The sequence below is a fragment of the Carcharodon carcharias genome, chromosome 22, assembly GCF_017639515.1.
Source record: "Carcharodon carcharias isolate sCarCar2 chromosome 22, sCarCar2.pri, whole genome shotgun sequence".
NCBI classification, from domain to species: domain Eukaryota; kingdom Metazoa; phylum Chordata; class Chondrichthyes; order Lamniformes; family Lamnidae; genus Carcharodon; species Carcharodon carcharias.
The window spans coordinates 59304666-59326131 of NC_054488.1; the positions used below are offsets into that span (position 1 = coordinate 59304666).

The 21466-nt window shown below is 43.4% G+C and overlaps 1 protein-coding gene across 1 annotated transcript in view; it reads right to left on the minus strand.

The window, feature by feature from the left end:
* LOC121293683 (sodium-coupled monocarboxylate transporter 1-like) overlaps positions 1–21466 on the minus strand; it is a 143521-nt gene that overhangs the window by 38566 nt on the left and 83489 nt on the right. The window contains exons 10-13 of the mRNA XM_041216851.1: positions 19449–19537; positions 14741–14862; positions 10338–10408; positions 10124–10210 (exon numbers count right to left, since the gene is read on the minus strand). Of these exons, the coding sequence (XP_041072785.1) occupies positions 10124–10210; positions 10338–10408; positions 14741–14862; positions 19449–19537 (369 nt within the window). The remainder of the gene's footprint in view (positions 1–10123; positions 10211–10337; positions 10409–14740; positions 14863–19448; positions 19538–21466) is intronic.

Sequence of the window (21466 nt, forward strand, 5' to 3'; positions counted from 1 at the left end):
TTCCTGTATACTTGAGGGGCTACATAAGTCCTTCCAGGCCACCGCTGAGGTTGTATGACGGCTACATTACCCTTTGGGTTTGGCACAGCTCTTGCCCCTTTATGCACCACCAGTGCAGCCTGGAGCTTCCGATCTACCCTTCTTCCTCTCACTCTCCTCCTCCTTGACTGACCGTTTTAGACCCACCCTAACAGGCTGCTTCATTAAAAAAAGCAGGAACACAACATGGCATCAAACAGACTCTGCAAGTGTATTATTGCAGACACAATGTATTATTCCAGTCAATTGGGTCGTTAATGACCTTAAATACCTACGTAAATAAATTTTGAATAAAGTGGGCGGCCTCCTGATTTTTAACCCCGCCTGCCTGCCGTATTATTCAAAACTGGTGTAATGATGTCAGGAATGCAACCCGATGTCATCACGCTCAATAATGTGATGGCGCAGGTGAGGAACACTCCTGATTTGGGAGTGTATTATTCAGTCCAATCTTTAACTTCTCTTGTTAGACATGGTTGGATCAGCTTTCCTGCTGTGTTTTTGTGTCTCAAAGGAATATAAATTTGTTGTAAACTGCTTATTAATTCTTTAAATGCTAGCCATTTCCTGTCTACCATAATATAGTTTCCCAAACTAGCACAGCCAATTTTCCCTTCATACCTTCGTAGTTTCCTTTATTTAGGTTTAAGAACGTAGTTTAAAATTAAACTACATCACTTTCAAACTTAAAATTCTATCATATTATGAACACTTTTCCCTAAATGCTCCTTTACAATGAGATTATTAATTAGCCCTATCTCATTGCACAATACTTGATCTAAAATAGCCTGTTCTCTAGTCAGTTCCTCAAAATTCTGTTTTAGAAAACCATTTTGTGCACATTCCGGGAATTCGTCTTCCATAACATTAGAGCCAATTATGTTTACCTAGTCTTTTTGTAAATTGAAGATTATTGTATTACCCTTGTTACATGCACCTCTAATTTCCTGGTTTATACTGTGTCATACATTACCATTACTGTGATGGCCTATAAACAACTACTAACAATGTTTGCTACCCTTTGCTGTTTCTTAGCTCCATCCAAACTGATTCTACATCTTGATCTTCTGATCTAAGATCCTCTCTCACTGCTCTCTTTCTTTATTTATAGTGCTAGCTCATCTCCATTTCCTTTTTTCCTTCTTAAATGGCAAATACCCTGAAACAATCAGCTCCCAGCATTGGTCAACCATATCTCCATAATGGCAATTAGGTCATACCTGTTTACGTCCATTTGTGGCATCAGTTAATCTAACTTGTTGCGAATGCTGTGTGCGTTGAGATAGAGTGCCTTTAATTCTGTCGTATTATTTTCGCAACCTCTAGCCTTAACTGGTGGTGTACTCTTAAGTTTGTATGCTCTGTCTGTGCCTGCCATACTCAGATTACCAAACCTCTTATTGCCATCTTGCTCCCCTGCCTTGTCTTCTCCTTTTAATCTATCACATCTTCATTCACTTGACCCCTCGCCCACATTAATTAGTTTAAAGCCCGCTCCACCACCCTAGTTATATGACTCACCAGAACACTGATCCCAGCATGATTCAGGTGAAGACCCTTCCAACAGTACAGCTCCAACTTTCCCCAGTACTGTTTCTTTTTAATTCATTCACGGGATGTGGACTTCGCTGGCTGGGCCAGCATTTATTGCCCATCCCTAGTTGCCCTTGAGAAGGTGGTGGTGAGCGGCCTTCTTGAATCACTGCAGTCCATGTGGTGTATGTACACCCACAGTGCCGTTAGGAAGGGAATTCGAGGATTTTGACCCAGCGACGGTGAAGGAATGACGATATATTTCCAAGTCAGGATGGTGGGTGACTTGGAGGGGAACTTCCAGGTGGTGGTGTTCCCATCTATCTGCTGCTCTTGTCCTTCTAGATGGTCATGATCGTGTGTTTGAAAGGTGCTGTCTAAGGAGCCTTGGTGAGTTCCTGCAGTGCATCTTGTAGATGGTACACACACTGCTGCTACTGTGTGTCAGTGGTGGAGGGAGTGAATGTTTTTGGATGTGGTGCCAATCAAGCGGGCTGCTTTGTCCTGGACAGTGTCAAGCTTCTTGAGTGTTATGGGAGCTGCACTCATCCAGGAAAGTGGGGATTATTCCATCACATTCCTGACTTGTGCCTTGTAGATGGTGGACAGGCTTTGGGGAATCAGGAGGTAAGTTACCTGCCACAGGATTCCTAGTCTCTGACCTGCACTTGTAGCCACAGTATTTATATAGCTAGTCCAGTTCAGCTTTTGTCAATGGTAACCCCCAGGATGTTGATAGTGGGGGATTTAATGATGGTAATGGCATTAAACATTGAGGAGATGGTTAGATTCTCTCTTGTTGGAGGTGGTCATTGCCTGGCACTTGTGTGGCACAAATTTTACTCGCCACTGTCAGCCCAAGCCTGAATATTGTCCAGGTCTTGCTGCATTTGTACATGGACTCCTTCAGTATCTGAGGAACCACCAATGGTGCTGAACATTGTGCAATCATCAGCGAACATCCCCACTTCTGACCTTATGATGGAAGGAAGGTCATTGATGAAGCAGTTGAAGATGGTTGGGCCGAGGACATTATTCTGAGGAACTCCTACAATGATGACCTGGAGTTGAGATGACTAACCTCCAACAACCACAACCATCCTTTGTGCTAGGAATGACTCCAACCAATGGAGAGTTTTCCCCCTGATTTCCATTGACTCCAGTTTTGCTAGGGCTCCTTGATGCCACACTTGGTCAAATGCGGCCCTGATGTCGAGGGTAGTTGCTGTTGCCTCACCTCGGAAGTTCAGCTCTTTTGTCCATGTTTGAACCAAGGCTGAAATGAGGTCAGGAGCTGAGTGGCCCTGGCGGAACACAAACTGGGCGTCAGTGAACAGATTATTACTAAGCAAGTGCCGCTTGATAGCACTGTTGATCACCCCTTCCATTATTTACTGATGATCGAGAGTAGACTGATGGGCCGGTAATTAGCCGGCTTTTTGGTTACACAACATCCCTGAGCAATTTTCCACATAGCCGGGTAGATGCCAGTGTTGTAGCTGTACTGGAACAGCTTGGCCAGGGGCGTGGCAAGTTCTGAAGCACAAGTCTTCAGTACTATTGCTGGAATATTGTCAAGGCTCATAACCTTTGCAGTATCCAGTGCCTTCAGCCATTTTTTGATATCATGTGGAGTGAATCAAATTGGCTGAAGACTGGTATCTGTGATGCTGGGGACCTCCGGGGAGGCCAGATGGATCATCCACTCAGCATATCTGGCTAAAGATTGTAGCAAATGCTTCGGCCTTATTTTTTCTACTGATGTGCTGGGCTCCCCGATTATGGAGGATGGGGATATTTTTGGAGACTCCTTCTCCAGTGAGTTGTTCAATTGTCCACCACCTGGATGTGGCAGGGCTGCAGAGCCTAGATCTGATCTGTTGATTAGCTCTGTGTATTCCTTGCTGCTTATGGTGGTTGGCAAGCAAGTAGTCCTGTGTTATAGCTTCACGAGGTTGACAACTCAGTTTTAAGTATGCCTAATGCTGCTCCTGGCGTGCCCTCCTACACTCTTCATTGAACCAGGGTTCATCCCTCGGCTTCATGGTAATGGTAGAGTGGGTGATATGCTGGGCCATGAGGTTACAGATTTTGTTTGAGTACAATTCTGCTGCTGCTGATGGCCCACAGCATCTCATGGGTGCCCAGTCTTGAGTTGCTAGATCTGTTCGAAATCTATCCCATTTAACACAGTGGTCGTGCTTCATGAGTCAAAACCCATTTTCCCACAACAGTCTTTGAACCCACATTCATCTCTCTATTCTTATTTACCCTATGCCAATTTTGAAAAGGCACTTGATACAGTGACACGCAACAGACTTGTGAGCAAGATTCCAGGTCATGGAATAAAAGGGAAAGTAGGCACTTGGATAAGAAATTAGCTCAGTGACAGCAACAGAGAATAGTGATAAATGGTTGTTTTTCAGATTGGAGGAAGGCTTGTAGTGGAGTTCCTCAGGGGTCAGTGTTCGGACCCTTTCTCTTCCTGGTATATATAAATGACCTAGACTGTGGTGTGCAGGGTATGATTTCAAAATTTGCAGATGATACAAAGATCAGAAGTGTTGTCAATTATGGTGAGGATAGTCTTAACTTCAAAAGGACCCAAAAGGTGGATTGGGCAGACAAGTGGCAGATGAAGTTCAATGCGGAGAAGTGTGAGGTGATTTGTTTTGACAGGAGAGATATGGTGAGACAGTATAAAATAGAGAGAGATCATCTAAAGGAGATGCAGGAATAGAGGGACCTCAGTGTATATGTACATAGGTACATTGAAGATGGCAGGGCATGTTGAGAGAGCAGTTAATAAAACATATAGTATCCTAGACTTTATCAATAGAGCATTGAGTACAAGAGTAAGGAGGTTATGTTGAACTTGTATAAGACAGTAGTTAGGCCTCATCTGGAGTACTGCATCCAGTTCTGGGTGCCATACTTGAGGAAAGATGTAAAGGCATTGGAATGCGTACAGAGGAGGCTCACGGGAATAATTCCTGGGATGAAGAACTATAGTTATGAGGTTAGATTGGAGAGGTTGGGACTGTTTTCCTTGGAGAAAAGAAGGTTGAGAGGAGACTTGATGGAGGTATTCAAGATCCTGAGGGGTATGGACAGGGCAAATAGTGAGAAACTGTTTCCACATGTTCAAAACAATTGGCAAAAGGAGTAATTGTGATGTGAGGTAGAATTTTTTCCAATTAAAATGTGGTTGGAGTGTGGAACAAATTTCCTGAAAGGGTGGTGGCAGCAGGTTCGATTGAGGTATTCAGAAGGGAATTGGATTGCTACCTGAAAAGACAGAATGCAAAATTACGGGGATAAGGCAGGGGAGTGGGACAAGGTGGAATGCTCTTTCAGAGAGCCAGTGCAGACTCGATGGGCTGAATGGCCTCCTTCTGCACTGTAAAGATACTTTGATACTGTGAATTTACTTGTGGTTCAGTTAATAATCCAGAGATTATTACCTTTGAAGTTCTGCTTTTTAATTTAGCCCATAGCTGCTCATATTCTCTAAGCAGAACAACTTTCCTAGTCCTACTGGTACTTACTGGTACTTACATGGACCATGAGACCATGACAACCATATCCTCCCCCTTCTACTACAAATTTCTCTCCAGTCCAAAGCAGATGTCCTGAATCCTGGCACCGGGCAGGCAGCACAGCCTTCTGGACTCTTGCTCTTGGCTGCAGAGAACCATGTTTATTCCCTGGCTATACTTTTTTAAAATTAATTATGGGATGTGGGCATTGCTGGCTAGGCCAGCATTTATTGCCCATCCCTCATTGCCCTTGGGAAGGTGGTGGTGACCTGCCTTCTTGAACTGCTGCAGTCCATGTGGTGTAGGTACACCCACAGTGCTGTTAGGGAGGGAGTTCCAGGATTTTGACCCATACTGTCCCCTGCTACCGCTACATTCCTATTAACTACCACTGCTTACATGGCCTCCTATACCACGGTGCCATGGTCAGTTTGCTCCTCCATCCTACAGCCCCTGCTTTCATCCATACAGGCTGCAAGAACCTCAACCTGTTAGACAATTGGAAGAGCTGAGGCTCTTCCACTTCTACCTTCTCGATCATCATATCTACTTCACTTGCAGTCACATCATTCTGTCCCTGACCATGGACCAAATCAGATGACCCTCTCCTAAGGGATGTCCCTCCCTCCTGGAACAAAGCGTCCAGATAACATTCCCTCTCACTGATGTGTCACAGTGCCTGCAGCTCAGACTTCAGCTCAATGACTCTCAGCTTAAGTTCCTCCAGCCGCAGACACTTACTGGCGATGTGTTCGCCTTGGATCACACAGGTCTCAGCGAGTTCCCATATTCTGCAGCTGCCACACATCACCCACCCTGCCATCTTCATAGCATTTCATTAATTCATTATTTTACCAATTAAATTGTAATTAATGTCTCTAGTCCTGCCTATGCTTATATTCTTTTTATTTCAATAAATGTTCTGCTTACCCCGATTGAAATTCTCTAGATAAGGTAAGTAGAAAATACTTACTAACCAATCTAATAAGCTTTACAACTATTCATAAACCTTCTCCTACTAATAAAACCTTATAATTACTAAAATTGCCTGAGTTTTGAAAGATAATTGGGAAAAATACTCATCAACCAATCAGCTGCCTGTTTCCCTGTGACATCACACTTTGAATTTTCTCAGAACACAGTATGGATTGGACTGGACTGGATAGCTCTTGTGTTTGCTGCAGTCGGTCTCCAGGTCCTCCTCACTCCCATTCTTTTAGGTGCTGCTGTCTGTATCAGGGTCTTCCTCTCTCCTGCTCTTTTAGGTGCTGCTGTCCGTCTGCAGGTTCTCCTCTCTCCTCCTCTTTTAGGTGCTGCTGTCTATCTTTGGGTCTTCCTCGCTCCTGCTCTTTATGTTGCAAAGGGATTAGAGTAAAAGATTAAGGAAGTTTTGCAACAGATGTTTAGGGCTTTGGTAAGACCACAGCTGAAGTACAATGTGCAGTTTTGGTCTCCATATGAATATACTTGCCTTGAAGGTGGAACAGCAAAGGTTCGCTCAATTGGTTCCTGGGATGAGAGGATTGTCTTTTGAGAGGTTGAGTAAATTGGGACTAAACTCTCTAGAGTTTCGGAGAATGAGAGGTGATCTCATTGAAACATGCAAGGTTTTGAAGGGCTTTCCAGTGTAGAAACTGAGAGGTTGTTTTCCCTGGATGGAGAATCCATAACAAAACAGTCATAGTCTCAGGCTAATGAGTCTATTACTTAGTCCTGAGATGGGGATTGATTTATTCACTCAGAGTTGGAAATCTTTGCAATTCTCTACCCTAGAGGGCTGCGAATGCTGCATCATTGAGTATATTCAAGGCTAAGATAGATAGATTTTTGGTGTTTCAGGAAATCAAGGGATCTGGGAGCAGGTGGGAAAGTGGAGTTGAGACACACGATCAGCCCGAATAGCATTATGGTCAACTCCTGCTCGTATTTTTTATGTTCTCTCGATCATGAGCAAAGTGATGGAAAGGATCATAAACAATGCTTTCAAGTGACACTTATTCAGCAACAATCTGCTCAGTGATGCTCGGTTTGGGTTCCATCAGGACCATTATAGCCTTGGTCCAAACATGGACAAAAGAGCTGAACTCAAGAGGTGAGATGACTACCTTTGACATCAAGGCAGCACTTGACCAAATGTGGCATCAAGGAGCTCTAGAAAAACTGGAGTCAATGGGAAAAATGGGGAAAATTTTCCACTGGTCTGAGTCATACCTAGCATGAAGGAAGATGGTTGTTGGATGTCAATCATCTTAGAGCCAGGACATCGCTGCAGGAGTTCCTCAGGGTAGCATCCTAGGTCCAACCATCTTCAGCTGCTTCATCAATGACCTTCCCTCCAGGTCAGAAGTGGGGATGTTCACTGGTGATTGGCACCATTCGCGACTCCTCAGATACTGAAGCAGCCTTTGAAGTATATAGCAAGACCTGGACAACATTCAGGCTTGGGCTGATCAGTGGCAACTAACATTTGCGCCACACAAGTGCCAGGCAATGGCCATCTCCAACGAGAGAGAATCTAACCATCTTCCCTTGACATTCATTGGCATTACTATCACTGAAACCTCCTCTATCAACATTGACCTGAAAATGAACTGGACCAGCCATATAGATACTGTGGCTGCAAGGGCAGGTCAGATGCTGGAAATCCTGCAGAGAGTAACTCACCTCCTAACGCCCCAAAGCCTGCCCACTATCCAGAAGGTACAAGTCAGGAGTGTGATGGAATACCCTCCACTTGCCTGGATGAGTGCAGGTTCAACAGCACTCAAGAAGCTTGACAACATCCAGGACAAAACAGCCTAATTGATTGGCACCCAATCCACCAACTTAAACATTCATTCCCTTCCGTCCACCACCGACGTACAGTGGCAGGAGATCTACAAATTCCACTGCAGAAATTCACCAAGCCCTCTTAGACAGCATCTTCCAGACCCAGAATCTCTACTGCCTGGAAAGACAAGGGCAGCAGATACATGGAAACACCACCACCTGCAAATGCCCCTCCAAGACACACACCATCCTGGCTTGGAACTATATCACCATTCTTTCACTGTTGCTGGATTAAAATCCTGGAACCCCCTTCCTAACAACACTGTGGGTATATCTACATCACGTGGACTGCAAAGGTTCAAGAAGGTGGCTCACCACTACCTTCTCAAGGTCAATTAGGGTTTGGCAATAAATGCTGGCTTAGCCAAACACCCATGCTCCATGAAAGGATAGATTAAAAAATCCTTCCAGTACAAATGACTTATTCAAATAAACGTTTAACACTGCAAAAGGCTTCAAATGAACTCACACCAGGACTCACAAGGTGTCTGGATATGCACCTCAAGTGTCATAGCCTGCAGGGCTATGGGCCAAATGCTGTAAAGTGGGATTAGACTGGGTGGCTTAATTTTTGGCTGGTGCAGGCATGATGGACCAAGTGGCCTTTTTCTGTGCTGTAAACTTTCTATGATTCAACTGGTGTGTGTTCCAATGAGGCCTTGCAAGGATGTAAAGGCAAGAACTTTCCAACAAAATATTGAGAACTCCTCCCAACATGACCCCTTCACAGACAAAAGATTTGCATACAGACTTCTCCCGACCTAAATTTAAAGTCCAATCTAAATGGGATGTATCCTGCAGGTCTGCGTGTTGTCATATACTTGAAACTACCACAGATGTAAATGAGATTTATGCCCGCTGCAGTCCAAGAATTTCTGCGTTATATGATTTTAGCAATCTACACTGGGTCATTTGCACATTTGGTGTGAGAATTTTTTGGCAGATCATGAAAATAAAATGATTTAATTTAAGATCAGGCATGATCTTGAATTCTTGCTGGCATTCCTTTGGAAGTTATGATCTCTAATAAATCTGTTTGGTAAATAGCTCTTTTCCACCAAAATGAAACAGGTCGTTTGATCCACACTGTGATGCAAACTCAGCAAACCATGTTAGTAGATGAGAAGGCCTTTGAAAATAAACAATGCACTTAGATCCAAGGCACCCATGATATAGTGTTACTTTGAAGTAATGGTCTGGATCAGGCCTTACCCTAAGCAAAGCAATGGCTCTTCCTTAGTTCCAGCTTCATCTATGTAGCAGAACAAATTTGGTTTACCGTCTGCGTAAGCATAATTAAAGTTGTCTTTTAACCATCAGAGGCTGAAATTCAGTGACTCTGCTCTACCAGTGGAAGTGGGCCACACTGGGTTGTAAGTGTGCCAATATTTGTTGTGTCTCAAATTGAAGAGAGGGGATTATTTGGGACAGTAGCCTGTAACTATTAGGCCACATCCACAACACCAATCCTGATCCACTTTCCCAGTTGAAAATAAAATAAGGTTAAAGTTCTTCCACTCCTAAGGCTGCATTTAGGCGTACAAATTAAGGTAATTGTCCCGGCCTTGGTTGATTACCTTAGTTTGGGCATGGTCTAGAATCTTTCCTGGGTGTCCATTGATCTCACACCAGCTTTTAATTCTGAAAATTCCACTAAGGCCTAGTAAGGCCATGCTGGACAGAATTCCTGTGGCAGCCTGGGAACATCCCTGGACATATCATTTTTATGTGGGTTGTGGGGTGTGGGAAGAAGAGTCATCCTCTACCTTGTCCACTCCAGCAGTGCATTTTATACCAGGTAGAATTCAAACAAAACCAGGTTCCACTTGAAATCAAGTTACTGTCTGCAGATTTGCACTCTTGAACGTTAGGCCTATCTACACGTCTTCTTTGTTTACTATTGACATTAGAATAATAGAATTACTTCAGAGTGTCCTGATTACTGTACTATTAGTTAATATTTCTGAATCATATCCCATGTACCAAAACTTATAAATTCACCTGGCCTAGACAGCCATGGATTTCCTAGTCCCGATGAAGGGTTAAAAAGAATGTTGACAATAATTGGCACCTGTAACCAGTCTATGTAACCCTACTGCCATGCTTTCTAACATGTTTTCAATAATGAAACACTATGCAATTAAAGCTGGTTTCTACCTGATTTTCTCAATATATGATCATACCTTGCCATTGCTCTTTGGAAACAATGCTGCTAAAGTGAATACACCCAGTATTGGTCCTTGAATTATTCCTGCAACACTTATTGAAGCCTGAGGAGAATGGCAAAAGAAAGTATACTTTTACATTCAGTGTCACACTTGCTACATTCATAGGTAAGTGAAACAAAACATATTTTCATTACAAACATTATTTGAAATACCTATCAATCATATTCACCTGAATTATATTTCCTTGTAAGAAAGAGGCTAACACAGCCAGGCCTATTGTCTTAAGTCCAAATATCATTGCTATATTTGATCAGAGAGCAATAGATTAATCCAAGCAATGTATTACTTTTTCAAATTGCATGTATAAAACATTTATTTTAAAATATTTTAAAGAACATAAGAAATAGGAAAAGGAGGAGGCCATTCAACCCCTTGAGCCTGCTCCACCATTCATTAAGATTATGGCTGATCTACTTCTGCTACACCATCCCTTATTATCCCCAGATGCCCTTAGTATCTAAAAATCTGTTACTCTCTGACTTAAATACACTCAATGATGGAATTTTCACAGTTCTCTGTGGCAGAGAAATCCAAAGGTTCACAACTGTTTGCGTGAAGAAATTTCTCCTCATCTCAATCCTAAATTCTGAGACCATGACCCTTAGTTCTCAACTCCACCGCCATATTTCCAGCATCAAATTTGTCAAAGCTATTAAGAATTTTATATGTTTCAATGAGATCACCTCTCATTCTTCTAAACTCTAGGGAATATAGTCTATACAATCTCTCTTCATAGAACAATGCTCTCATCCCGGGAAACAATCTAATGGAACTTTGTTGCACTACCTGCAGTGTTCCTTCTGTTAGTGGACCAAACTGTGCACACTTCAGATGATGATTATGGGTATTGGAGGCCAATCATATCAGCCCAGAACATTAGAACAGGAGTTCCTGTTCCTAGCCAGAGGATTCGAGGAACAGGGATGTCTTGCTGCAATTGTACAGGGCCTTGGTGAAACCACACCTGGAATCTTGTGTGCAGTTTTGGTCTCCTTGTCTGAGGAAGGATGTACTTGCTATAGAGGGAGTGCAGCGAAGGTTTACCCCACTGATTCCTGAGACTGACATATGAGGAGAGATTGAGTCGATTAGGATGATATTTGCTGGAGTTCAGAAGAATGAGGGGGGGGATCTCATAGAAGCCTATAATGGAGTTAGATATGGCTTTTGGGGTGAAAGGGATCAAAGAGTATGGGGAGAAAGCGGAGCAGGCTATTGAGTTGGATGATCAGCCATGATCATAATGAATGGTAGAGCAGGCTCGAAGGGCTGAATGACCTACTCCTGCTCCTAGTTTCTAAAAGCAACTTTAACCTTTAGGTAAATCAGGGTTAGAGGACAGGACAAAATAAACCAAAATGAACAAACATAATTGAGCCTACAGTTTAAAGTTTCACATTGTGTTGTTACTTTTGTATATCCATTATAAGTTAATATGTACAAATTTAGAATGCAAACTGCCTATATAAAAACTTTACATAAGTTTGTAATAAAATAATGTTTCACACAATTGTGTTGGAAAGTCTTTGGTCTAAAATCCTCTCTTGCTTTTTCAACTTCCTCACCTTCTTTATCTGTTTATTTTTTGACCTTATTAAAATATCTATTCATTTTTCATTCTTGCTTTCTGATGAAGGCTACACAGCCAACACATCATAACCCATCCTTTTTATTTACTGCTGCTGACTGACCTGATATGTATTTTCAGCATTTATTGTTTTATTTCAAATTTCCAGAATTTGCTGCTTTCCCTTTTTATGTTAACATAAGATCCTCTGCAGGATTCTCACAAAGTCTTCAGGCTTTTCCATAAAATAAGACCATAAGGCATAGGAGCAGAAATTAGACCATTCGGCCCATCAAGTCTGCTCCGCCATTCAACCATGGCTGATAAGTTTCTCAACCCCATTCTCCCGCCTTTGATCCCGTTACCAATCAAGAACCTATCTATCTCAGTACTAAATACACTCAATGACCTGGCCTCCACAGCCTTCTGTGGCAATGAATTCCATAGATTCACCACTCTCTGGCTAAAGAAGTTTCTCCTCATCTCTGTTCTAAAAGGTCTTCCCTTTACTCTGAGGCTGTGCCCTCGGTTCTTAGTCTCTCCTACTAATGGAAACATCTTCCCCACATCCACTCTATCCAGGCCTTTCAGTATTCTGTAAGTTTCAGTCAGATCCTCCCCATCATTCTAAACTCTATTGAGTATAGACCCAGAGTCCTCAAACGTTCCTTATATGTTAAGCCTTTCATTCCTGGGATCGTTCTCGTGAACCTCCTCTGGACCCTCTCCAGATCCAGCACATCCTGCCTGAGATACAGGGCCAAAAATAGCTCTCAATATTCTAAATGTGGTCTGACCAGAGCCTTATAAAGCCTCAGCAGCACATCCCTGCTTTTATATTCTAGTCCTCTCGAAATAAATGCCAGCATTGCATTTGCCTTCCTAACTACCGACTCAACCTGCATGTTAACCTTAAGAGAATCCTGGACTAGGACTCCCAAGTCCCTTTGCACTCCAGATTTCTGACTTCTCTCCCCAGTTAGAAAATAGACTATGCCTCTATTGTTCCTACTAAAGTGCACGATCTCACACTTCCCCACATTGTATTCCATCTGCCATTTCTTTGCCCATTCTCCTAACCTGTCCAAATCCTTCTGCAGCCTCCCTGCCTCCTCAATACTACCTGTCCCTCCACCTATCTTTGTATCATCTACAAACTTAGCCAGGATGCCCTCATTTCCTTCATCTAGATCATTAATGTATAAAGTGAAAAGTTATGGTCCCAACACTGACACCTGCGAAACTCCACTAGTCACTGGCTGCCATCCTGAGAAGGACCCCCTTATTCCCACTCTCTGCCTCCTGCCAGACAGCCGATCTTCTATCTATGCTAGCAACTTGCCTCTAACACCATGGGCTCTTATCTTACTGAGCAGCCTCCTGTGCGGCACCTTGTCAAAGGCCTTCTGGAAGTCCAAGTAGATAACAACCATTGGCTCTCCTTTGTCTAACCTATTCATTACCTCCTCAAAGAATTCTAACAGATTTGTCAGGCATGACCTCCCCTTGATGAAACCATGCTGACTTTGCCCTATTTTATCGTGCACTTCCAGGTATTCTGAAATCTCAACCTTAATAATGGACTCTAAAATCTTACTAACGACTGAGGTCAGGCTAATCGGCCTGTAATTTCCCGTCTTTTGCCTCACTCCCTTCTTAAACAGGGGGGTTACATTAGCGATTTTCCAGTCCTCTGGGACCCTCCCTGACTCCAGTGATTCTTGAAAGATCACCACTAACACCTCCACTATCTCTTCAGCTATCTCCTTCAGAACTCTGGGGTGTAATCCATCTGGCCCAGGTGATTTATCCACCTTCAGACCTTTCAGTTTTCCTAGCACCTTCTCCTTGGTAATGGCCACCATACTCACCTCTGCCCCCCTGACTCTCTTGAACTTTGGGGATGTCACTCGTGTCTTCCACTGTGAAGACTGACGCAAAGTACCTATTCAGTTCCTCCGCCATTTCTTTGTTCCCCACTACTACTTCTCCAGCATAATTTTCCAGTGGCCCAATGTCCACGTTTGCCTCTCTCTTACCCTTTATATATTTAAAAAACTCTTGCAATCTTCTTTTATAGTACTGGCTAGTTTACCCTCATATTTAATCTTCTCACTCCTTATTTATTTTTTAGTTGTCCTCTGTTGGTCTTTGTAGGCTTCCCAATCCCCTGGTTTCCCACTGCTCTTCGCTGCATTGTATGCTTTCTCTTTAGCTTTTATGCTGTCCCTGACTTCTCTTGTCAGCCATGGTTGCCTCGTCCTCCCTTTAGTATGCTTCTTCTTCCTAGGGATGAATTTTTGCTGTGTTTCCCAAATTACTCCCAGAAACTCCTGCCATTGCTGTTCCACTGTCTTTCCTGCTAGGCTCATCTCCGAGTCAATTCTGGCCAGCTCCTCCTTCATGCCTCTGTAGTTGCCTTTATTCAACTGTAATACCGTTACATCTGATTCCAGCTTTTTCCTCTCAAATTGCAGGGTAAATTCTATCATATTATGGTCACTTCCTCCTAAGGGTTCCTTCACCTTTAGCTCCCTTATCAAATCTGCCTCAGTACACATCACTAAATCTAGAATTGCCTGTTCCCTAGTGGGTTCCACCACAAGCTGCTCCAAAAAGCCATCTCGTAGACATTCTACAAATTCCTCTTCTTGGGATTCACAACCAACCTGATTTTCCCAGTCTATCTGCATATTGAAATCTCCCATGATCACTGTAACCTTGCCTTTCTTACACGCCTTTTCTATCTCCTGGTGTATCTTGTGCTCCACATCCTGACTACTGTTCGGAGACCTGTACATAACGTCCATTATGGTTTTTTTACCTTTGCGGTTCCTCAACTCTACCCACACAGATTCTACATCATCTGACCCTATGTCATTGCTTGCTATCGATTTAATTTAATTTCTTAATGTAAAACTACATCTGTGGCTGTACAAACAAAATCTGAATTATTATTTAAGTGTGAAAAAAGAACTGAAAAGGTTTCCTAGTTGAAAAACAACCTATGAGCTTTGAGACCAGAGTCTTCTTTCTATTAGAAAGCTGTTCCCAAGGTTTCCAGATTGGTTTTATAAAATCTTCCACAAGGACTGCAGTCATAGCACTGATACCAGAAGAGATTGTGCTGAGAACGAGAGATAAAATGTGTTACATATCTTGGTTTATGATAGTTTCACACAGAATTTAATCATTTAGTTTTATGACTTGGCAAAGGATGTTACTTGGCATAGTTTTACTATAGTTGTTAGCTTCAGAATGACATTATTAGACAAGCGGCAAGTAACGTTCACACCACACAAGTGCCAAGCAATGACTATCTCCAACAAGAGAGAACGTAACCATTGCCCCTTGACATTAAACAGCATTGCCATCACTGAATTCCCCAATATTAACATCGTGGGGGTTACCATTGACCAGAAGCAGAACTGGGCCACATGAGCAGGTCAGAGACTAGGAATCCTGTGGCGAGTAACTCACTTCCTGACTCCCCAAAGCCTGTCCACCATCTACAAGGCACAAGTCAGGAGTGTGATGGAATACTCTCCACTTGCCTGGATAAATTCAGTTCCAACAACACTTAAGAAGATTGACACCATCCAGGACAAAGCAGCCCACTTGATTGGCACCCCTTCCACAACATTCACTCCCTCCACCACCGATGAACAGTGACAGTAATGTGCACCATCTACAAGATGCATGGCAGAAACTCACCAAGTACAAGGGCAGCAGATAGATGGGAACGCCACCACCTGGAAGTTCCTCTCCAAACTACTCACCATCCTGACTTGGAAATGTATTGCCGTTCCTTCACTGTCGCTGTGTCAAAATCCTGGAGCTTCCTCCCTAACAGCACTGTGGCTGCACCTACACCATGTGGACTTCAGCGGTTCAAGGAGACAGCTCACCACGCCTTCTGAAGGGCAATTAGTGATGGGCAATAAATGCTGGCCTAGCCAGTGATGCCCACATCCCTTAAATGAATTTTTTAAAAAATGAAACCTGAATTCTCTTTCAGTTATCCAAATGTTGTTCTCTGAATCCTTTCCTTGCAGTAGTTTATTGCCTGTTTGACCATTCAGCTACCCTTGTTTGTTTTCCTCCTCTCGATGCCTCTTTGTAAGACACATTTCATAAAATCCTGATCAAATGACATTGTAGCATACTGTCTCCTCCCACCACCACCACACCCCCCACCACCCCCCACTTCCTTACCACCACAGTTCACCCACATGGCTGAATTGTGAATGCAGAATTCTAATAATCTACTCAATAGAAAGAAAGTCTTGCACCTCTATAGCGACTTTCATGACCTATGGATGTCCCATGTCATTTTACAGACTGTTAAGTACTTTTGAAATGTAGACTCTGTTGTAATGCAGGAAAACACAATAGGCAATTTGAACACAGCAAGGTTCCACAAACAGCAATGTGATAATGACCAGGTAATCTGAACGAGTCTGATAATCTTGTCCATCATGCAGAAAACATCTCTTTTGAATGAGAAATTGAACTAAATTTATGGACAATGTGTTCTCAACTGTTTAGCATTGCCATAATTTTTCCCCTCACCTCTTTCCCCTCCATTTTCAAACAAATTACAAATCCTTCAAACCACAACTAATTCTATAGCATGTCACTTCACATCACGGCTCTTTTGTCCTATATGATCGTGCAAGCCTGAAAGTAAATATGCATGATGCTGTCTAATCCATCTTCTACTGCCATAAGGGCAACAATCTTCACTTTCATTGAGATGGAATCACTAACTCGACCCTGCTACTTCTATGGTAGGGGATTATTGTATATCCCAATGCAGCTGATATGTGCTTCCTTGATTCCTGCCTCTTTGTTGTAATGAAGGCTTTGTAATTCCCATAACTGGCATCATAGCTGTCAGCTGTTGTACATTCTGAAAGACTGATATATGTCTGCACGTACATCTGTTGTTTCAGGACCGTCCTTCTTTTCAGGTGAGGACTCATAGAATTAGATTCCATGATTCACTCACTCCCCTTCCCCTGGCTCCTTTATGTTCTGTGAATCACTGGGTGGCAGATCCTCACTTGCACTAACCAATTCCAACAGATGAAAGTTTCTATACTGGTGCATGGAAGTAAGAAAGCAAGTGACACAGGGAGTAACATTGAAGGGTTGGGACACGGAAGCATGTGGGATAATCTTGCTCTGTGGACTTCTGTGTGGCTATATCCACAATCTCCTCCTCCTCAACATCATCATGATCGCTGGAGGGATACCTTGCATCCTAATACAGGTACAAATGGTACAGATGAAGGATTAGATGGGAGATGAGGAAATATTTTTTCACACAGAGGGTGGTAGGGGTCTGGAACTCACTGTCTGAATAGGTGGTAGAGGCAGGAAACCTCATTTTCATTTAAAATGTGCCTGGATGTATACCTGAAATGCCGTAACCTGCAGGGCTATGGACCAAAAGTGGGATTAGGCTGGTGGCTCATTTTTTCAGCTGACACAGACATGATAGGCCAAGTGGACTCTTTCTGTGCTGTAAACTTTCTGTGATTCTATGAAGACACTTTTGACCTACCGTGCAGAAGAAGGCAAACCACAAGGTCTTTATAAGTGCACTTGGTTGCACTCCAGCATGCACAGCTGTTGGGAGGGCTTGGAGAAGTCCAACTCCATCTTGTGTACTGCCTCTGTATGTGATATTGAAATTATGCAGTTAACCATGAAGTCAGCTTCAACAGCACTGCAGAAGGCCCCACAGTAATGGAGAATCTGGTGACCATTTCAATAGAAATTCAGACAGCTATCTTGGCTTTGGCCTATAAAACATGAAGGAAAGCTTGAACAGGATCATTGAGAGCCAGCCAGTAATCTGCATTCTGTTCTAATGCAGAGTAAAAGGGGTGCTGAGACTCCTGAGAATGGCAGTGGTTCCATGACAGAGGCATGCACTGTCTCCTCTAATGATGACAGGACAGCTGCTGCCCTGCCAGCGGGTCAACTGTTGATGCCAGACAGCTAACTGGGCCAGAGTGCCCTGGCCCAAGCTGAATCCTAGCAGTCTATCTTATCAGCTGCATCTCCTAAAAGGCACCCATCATAGCCAACTCACAATGCCCTCAGTAATCATTCATTTGCCATTCTACTCACATTATAGTGTAGCCACTGAGGAATCACGTTATAGGAGCACTATAATAAACATAAGTGCAAGTGAGGATCTGCCACACAGTGATTCACAGAACATAAAGGAGCCGGGGAAGGGGAGTGAGTGAATCATGGGACCTAATTCTATGAGTCCACACCTGAAAAGAAGGATGATCCTGAAACAACACAGACGTGCAGACATATGTCAGTCTTTCAGAATGTTGTGCAACAGCTGACAGCTATGATGCCAGTTACAGGAATTACAACGCCTTCATTACAACAAAGAGGCAGGAATCAAGGAAGCACGTAGCAGCTGCATTGGGATATACAATAATCTATAACACAACAAACATGACAGCTGCTATGGCTTTGCACAAGATGATGTCTAGATGCTTATCATTCATGAAATAATTTGTCAAATGAAGAATGGAGTCTTTTGGAGTAATGAAGCAAAATGTCTTGTTTTTGTCTGTTGGTATAACATCGTAATCTCAAAGATGCAACAGGAACAGTCATGACGTTGTACTTCATGTTGGAGGGCACTGATATGATGGATGCTAAGACTGGAAAGGTTGAAGTATTGGCAGCTCATTAGACTACTAGGGCATGTGTTTCCTCTTCTTTTTCTGGCTCCTTATGCCCTGGTCCACCCATTTGCTCTATTTCTTCCCCTTCAGGCCAAGTCAAGGCAAATCCCCTACGAGACTGCAGCAAACAATTATGAATACTGTATTACAACTTGCTCTGGCCTGTACTGAAAATCACAAGGCAAAATCTTTTCCAGTGAGTCCCTGTTGGAACAGTGGAACCATATTCATGTCAGGAACCCAGTTTCCTAATGGGACGCTTTGCTGAGGCTCTTTCTCAAGGTCACGGCATTAGTGCTCTGCCTCTGGGTCCCCGACCATTTAGGGAGGGCGGGTGAGAGGACAGGTCCATTCTGTCAAAGGAAGGAGCACAGAGTAAAAGGTGTACCTCTAAACAGAGTGCTAAAGTTGGGAATTTGATGCTGGTGGGAATTTGGTGCAAAAGGGCAAGGTGCTCCTTTGCATTCTTTTCTGTTTTATCTCTCATATGACGATGTTTTTCTTTTGTCTCGAAGTTAGGAAACCATAACTTGTTATTATTATTTTACTAAATTAGTAACTGATTAACTAGTCAAATAAATTAATGAAGTTAGATTGATATGGTAGGGCATGTGGGGTGCCATAATGTAGATGTGGAAGTTTGTGGAGAGCACTGCGGTCCCAGACAACCAAATCTGTGCTAAGTGTCTGTAGCTTGAGCAACTTCAACTCAAGTTGTTGAGCTGCAAGTTTGTAAATATCTTGAAAACAGAATCACAAAGGAGCCTACATCATTCTTGTATTGGCACTGCAAAGCTGAAGTTAAGTGAAACTTAATGGTGCCATAACAGCACATGATGTATGAGTTAGTTGCTTCCACAATTCCAAGCAAATTCTGTTTAAACAGTCTAAAAGAACTTATTTTCTTCTTTGCTCAACATTGTCATTCTGTCAATGATTCATGGAATTAATAAACTACCGTCTCCTGTATCTGTAGTGACATGTTACATACCTCAATGTGCCACTGTATGCACCGGCAACAAAGAGTCCAGGAACTCCAGGCGTCTGATTCAAAATTTCTATGATCAGTAATGGCATCAGCTTTGAAAAAATATAGAATTAAAAATAAACTATTTTAAAAAGAATTATGACATTTATGATACAGCTTGTGGTTACTTCTATGATTCTTCTAAAATTGATTGGCATTCATTTATCAAAAAAGTTTGTAAAGAAAAAATGGATGAGAAAAGAAATTTTTCCCTTCAGTACCCCTGGCGCATGCTAGGAGCACACATCAAGAAACTATGGCCAGGATTTTCTGCTCCTATTCCTGGCAGGCGTCATGGCGGGCAGGAGCTGAAAATATTGCAAGAATGCCAAAAATCGATATAAAGCCAGGTTTTATTGTGCTCTCCAACCATCCATGGCAGGCTGTGTTTCCCGCTGCAGAACATCGGGAATGTCATTTCAATATTTTTGCATGTCATTATATGGTTTCATTGCTGAAATCATCCCCCCATGCTGGACAATCCGAGCATGTTGGTGTGCAATTAGAATGATATGATTCACAATATGATATATGTAACGTGCACCTGGCAACCTGCACTTCGCTCCTCACTTCAAACTTAGTTCAACTACCTTGCCTCACGTAGTGCTCATGGGAATCAGCGCCAGGTTTTACAGGCAGCACAACTTTGCTTTCAGGGGTTGTCACAGGCAAGTCTCTACGACCAGACCAGCGGTAAAGCAGGGATGACTTCTCAGGAGCTGCAGGGCTAAGCCTGTACTGGGGAAGGGGGGCAAGCGGCCTCACACAGGAGAAAGGGCTACAGGGCCAGGGCTCTTGCTGGGGGTAATGAGTAGGAAAGATTGCACTCAGGCACATGACTGGGGGGAGGGTGCGGGGGAGGGGGAACCTGAACAGTGTAAGTGGCCCCAAGCTGGAGATGGGGGAGGTCCACACAGGCCGTAGGCACATCCACTTCAAAATGTTCTGGGCTAACAAATGGACATGCACCAGCAGCACAAGGGAATCAAGGAAAACAGGGGATGAATAGAGAGATCGGTGAGGGAGGGAAACATGAACATGAAGCTCTTCTGGGACAATGGGAGGGGTTTCCATATTCACGCAGGGAGGGTCCAAGCTGGTCTGGCGGTGAGAGTTCTGCATCACCATCTTCCAACCTGCAGCGATGGCGCAGTGCTAAATTAAAATGAGAAGCTCTGCTGGTGAGAGCCCTGTGGGCAGATTGGAGGGCAGCTGCATGCACTGGCATGGGCTGATTACATTGGCATGCCACTGAACCGTGCATTCCCAAATGAGGAGAGGGGCACAGCTGACACATGTTAGGAACCTTTCAATAACAATGCAGGGGATCAGGAAACTGGAGCAATAACGCCCATCCGTCCAAGATTAATTCCACGAAGTGACACTAATCGATCTCCTTGTTTTAACACCTTGTTCACAGAGTGGAAATTCCCCAGAGTAATCACAAACTCCATTGCAACTGGGCAAATGGACAAGCTCCAGAAGCCTGATCAAAAGTTGGCGCTGTACAAGTTCACTGAAGAGAAGCTTCAGGCTCCCCTCAAGTAGTCTCATTTCCTGAATGAACATTTACCCTCATGTTTATTTCAAGAGTATAGTGTTAGAGTGCAGTGAATAAGGCTCCCAGTGCCTGGGCTGTAAGCAGCACACCCAAGTGCCCGGCAAAAGCAATGTCATGGCATTCGGTCATGTTGCGGGGCGAACCTTATACGCACCCTACATTGGGCCACCATTTCAGGGGCGAGTACTCTCCGACACAGGAACAAAGCCCTTGACCCCCACATTCACTGACGAGTCATTGACAGAAAGAGGACATTTGGAGGCTACGCTGACACTTGTCTGTTTCTTGTTGATACTACAGAGAGGAGACCATCAGAAAGATGGAGGCTGGATTTATCGCTGCCTGCATTACCATTTACAGTCTAAAGAGAAAATGGAGAAGATTGCAACAAAGGCACCTGGACTGCCAAATTGAGGAGCAA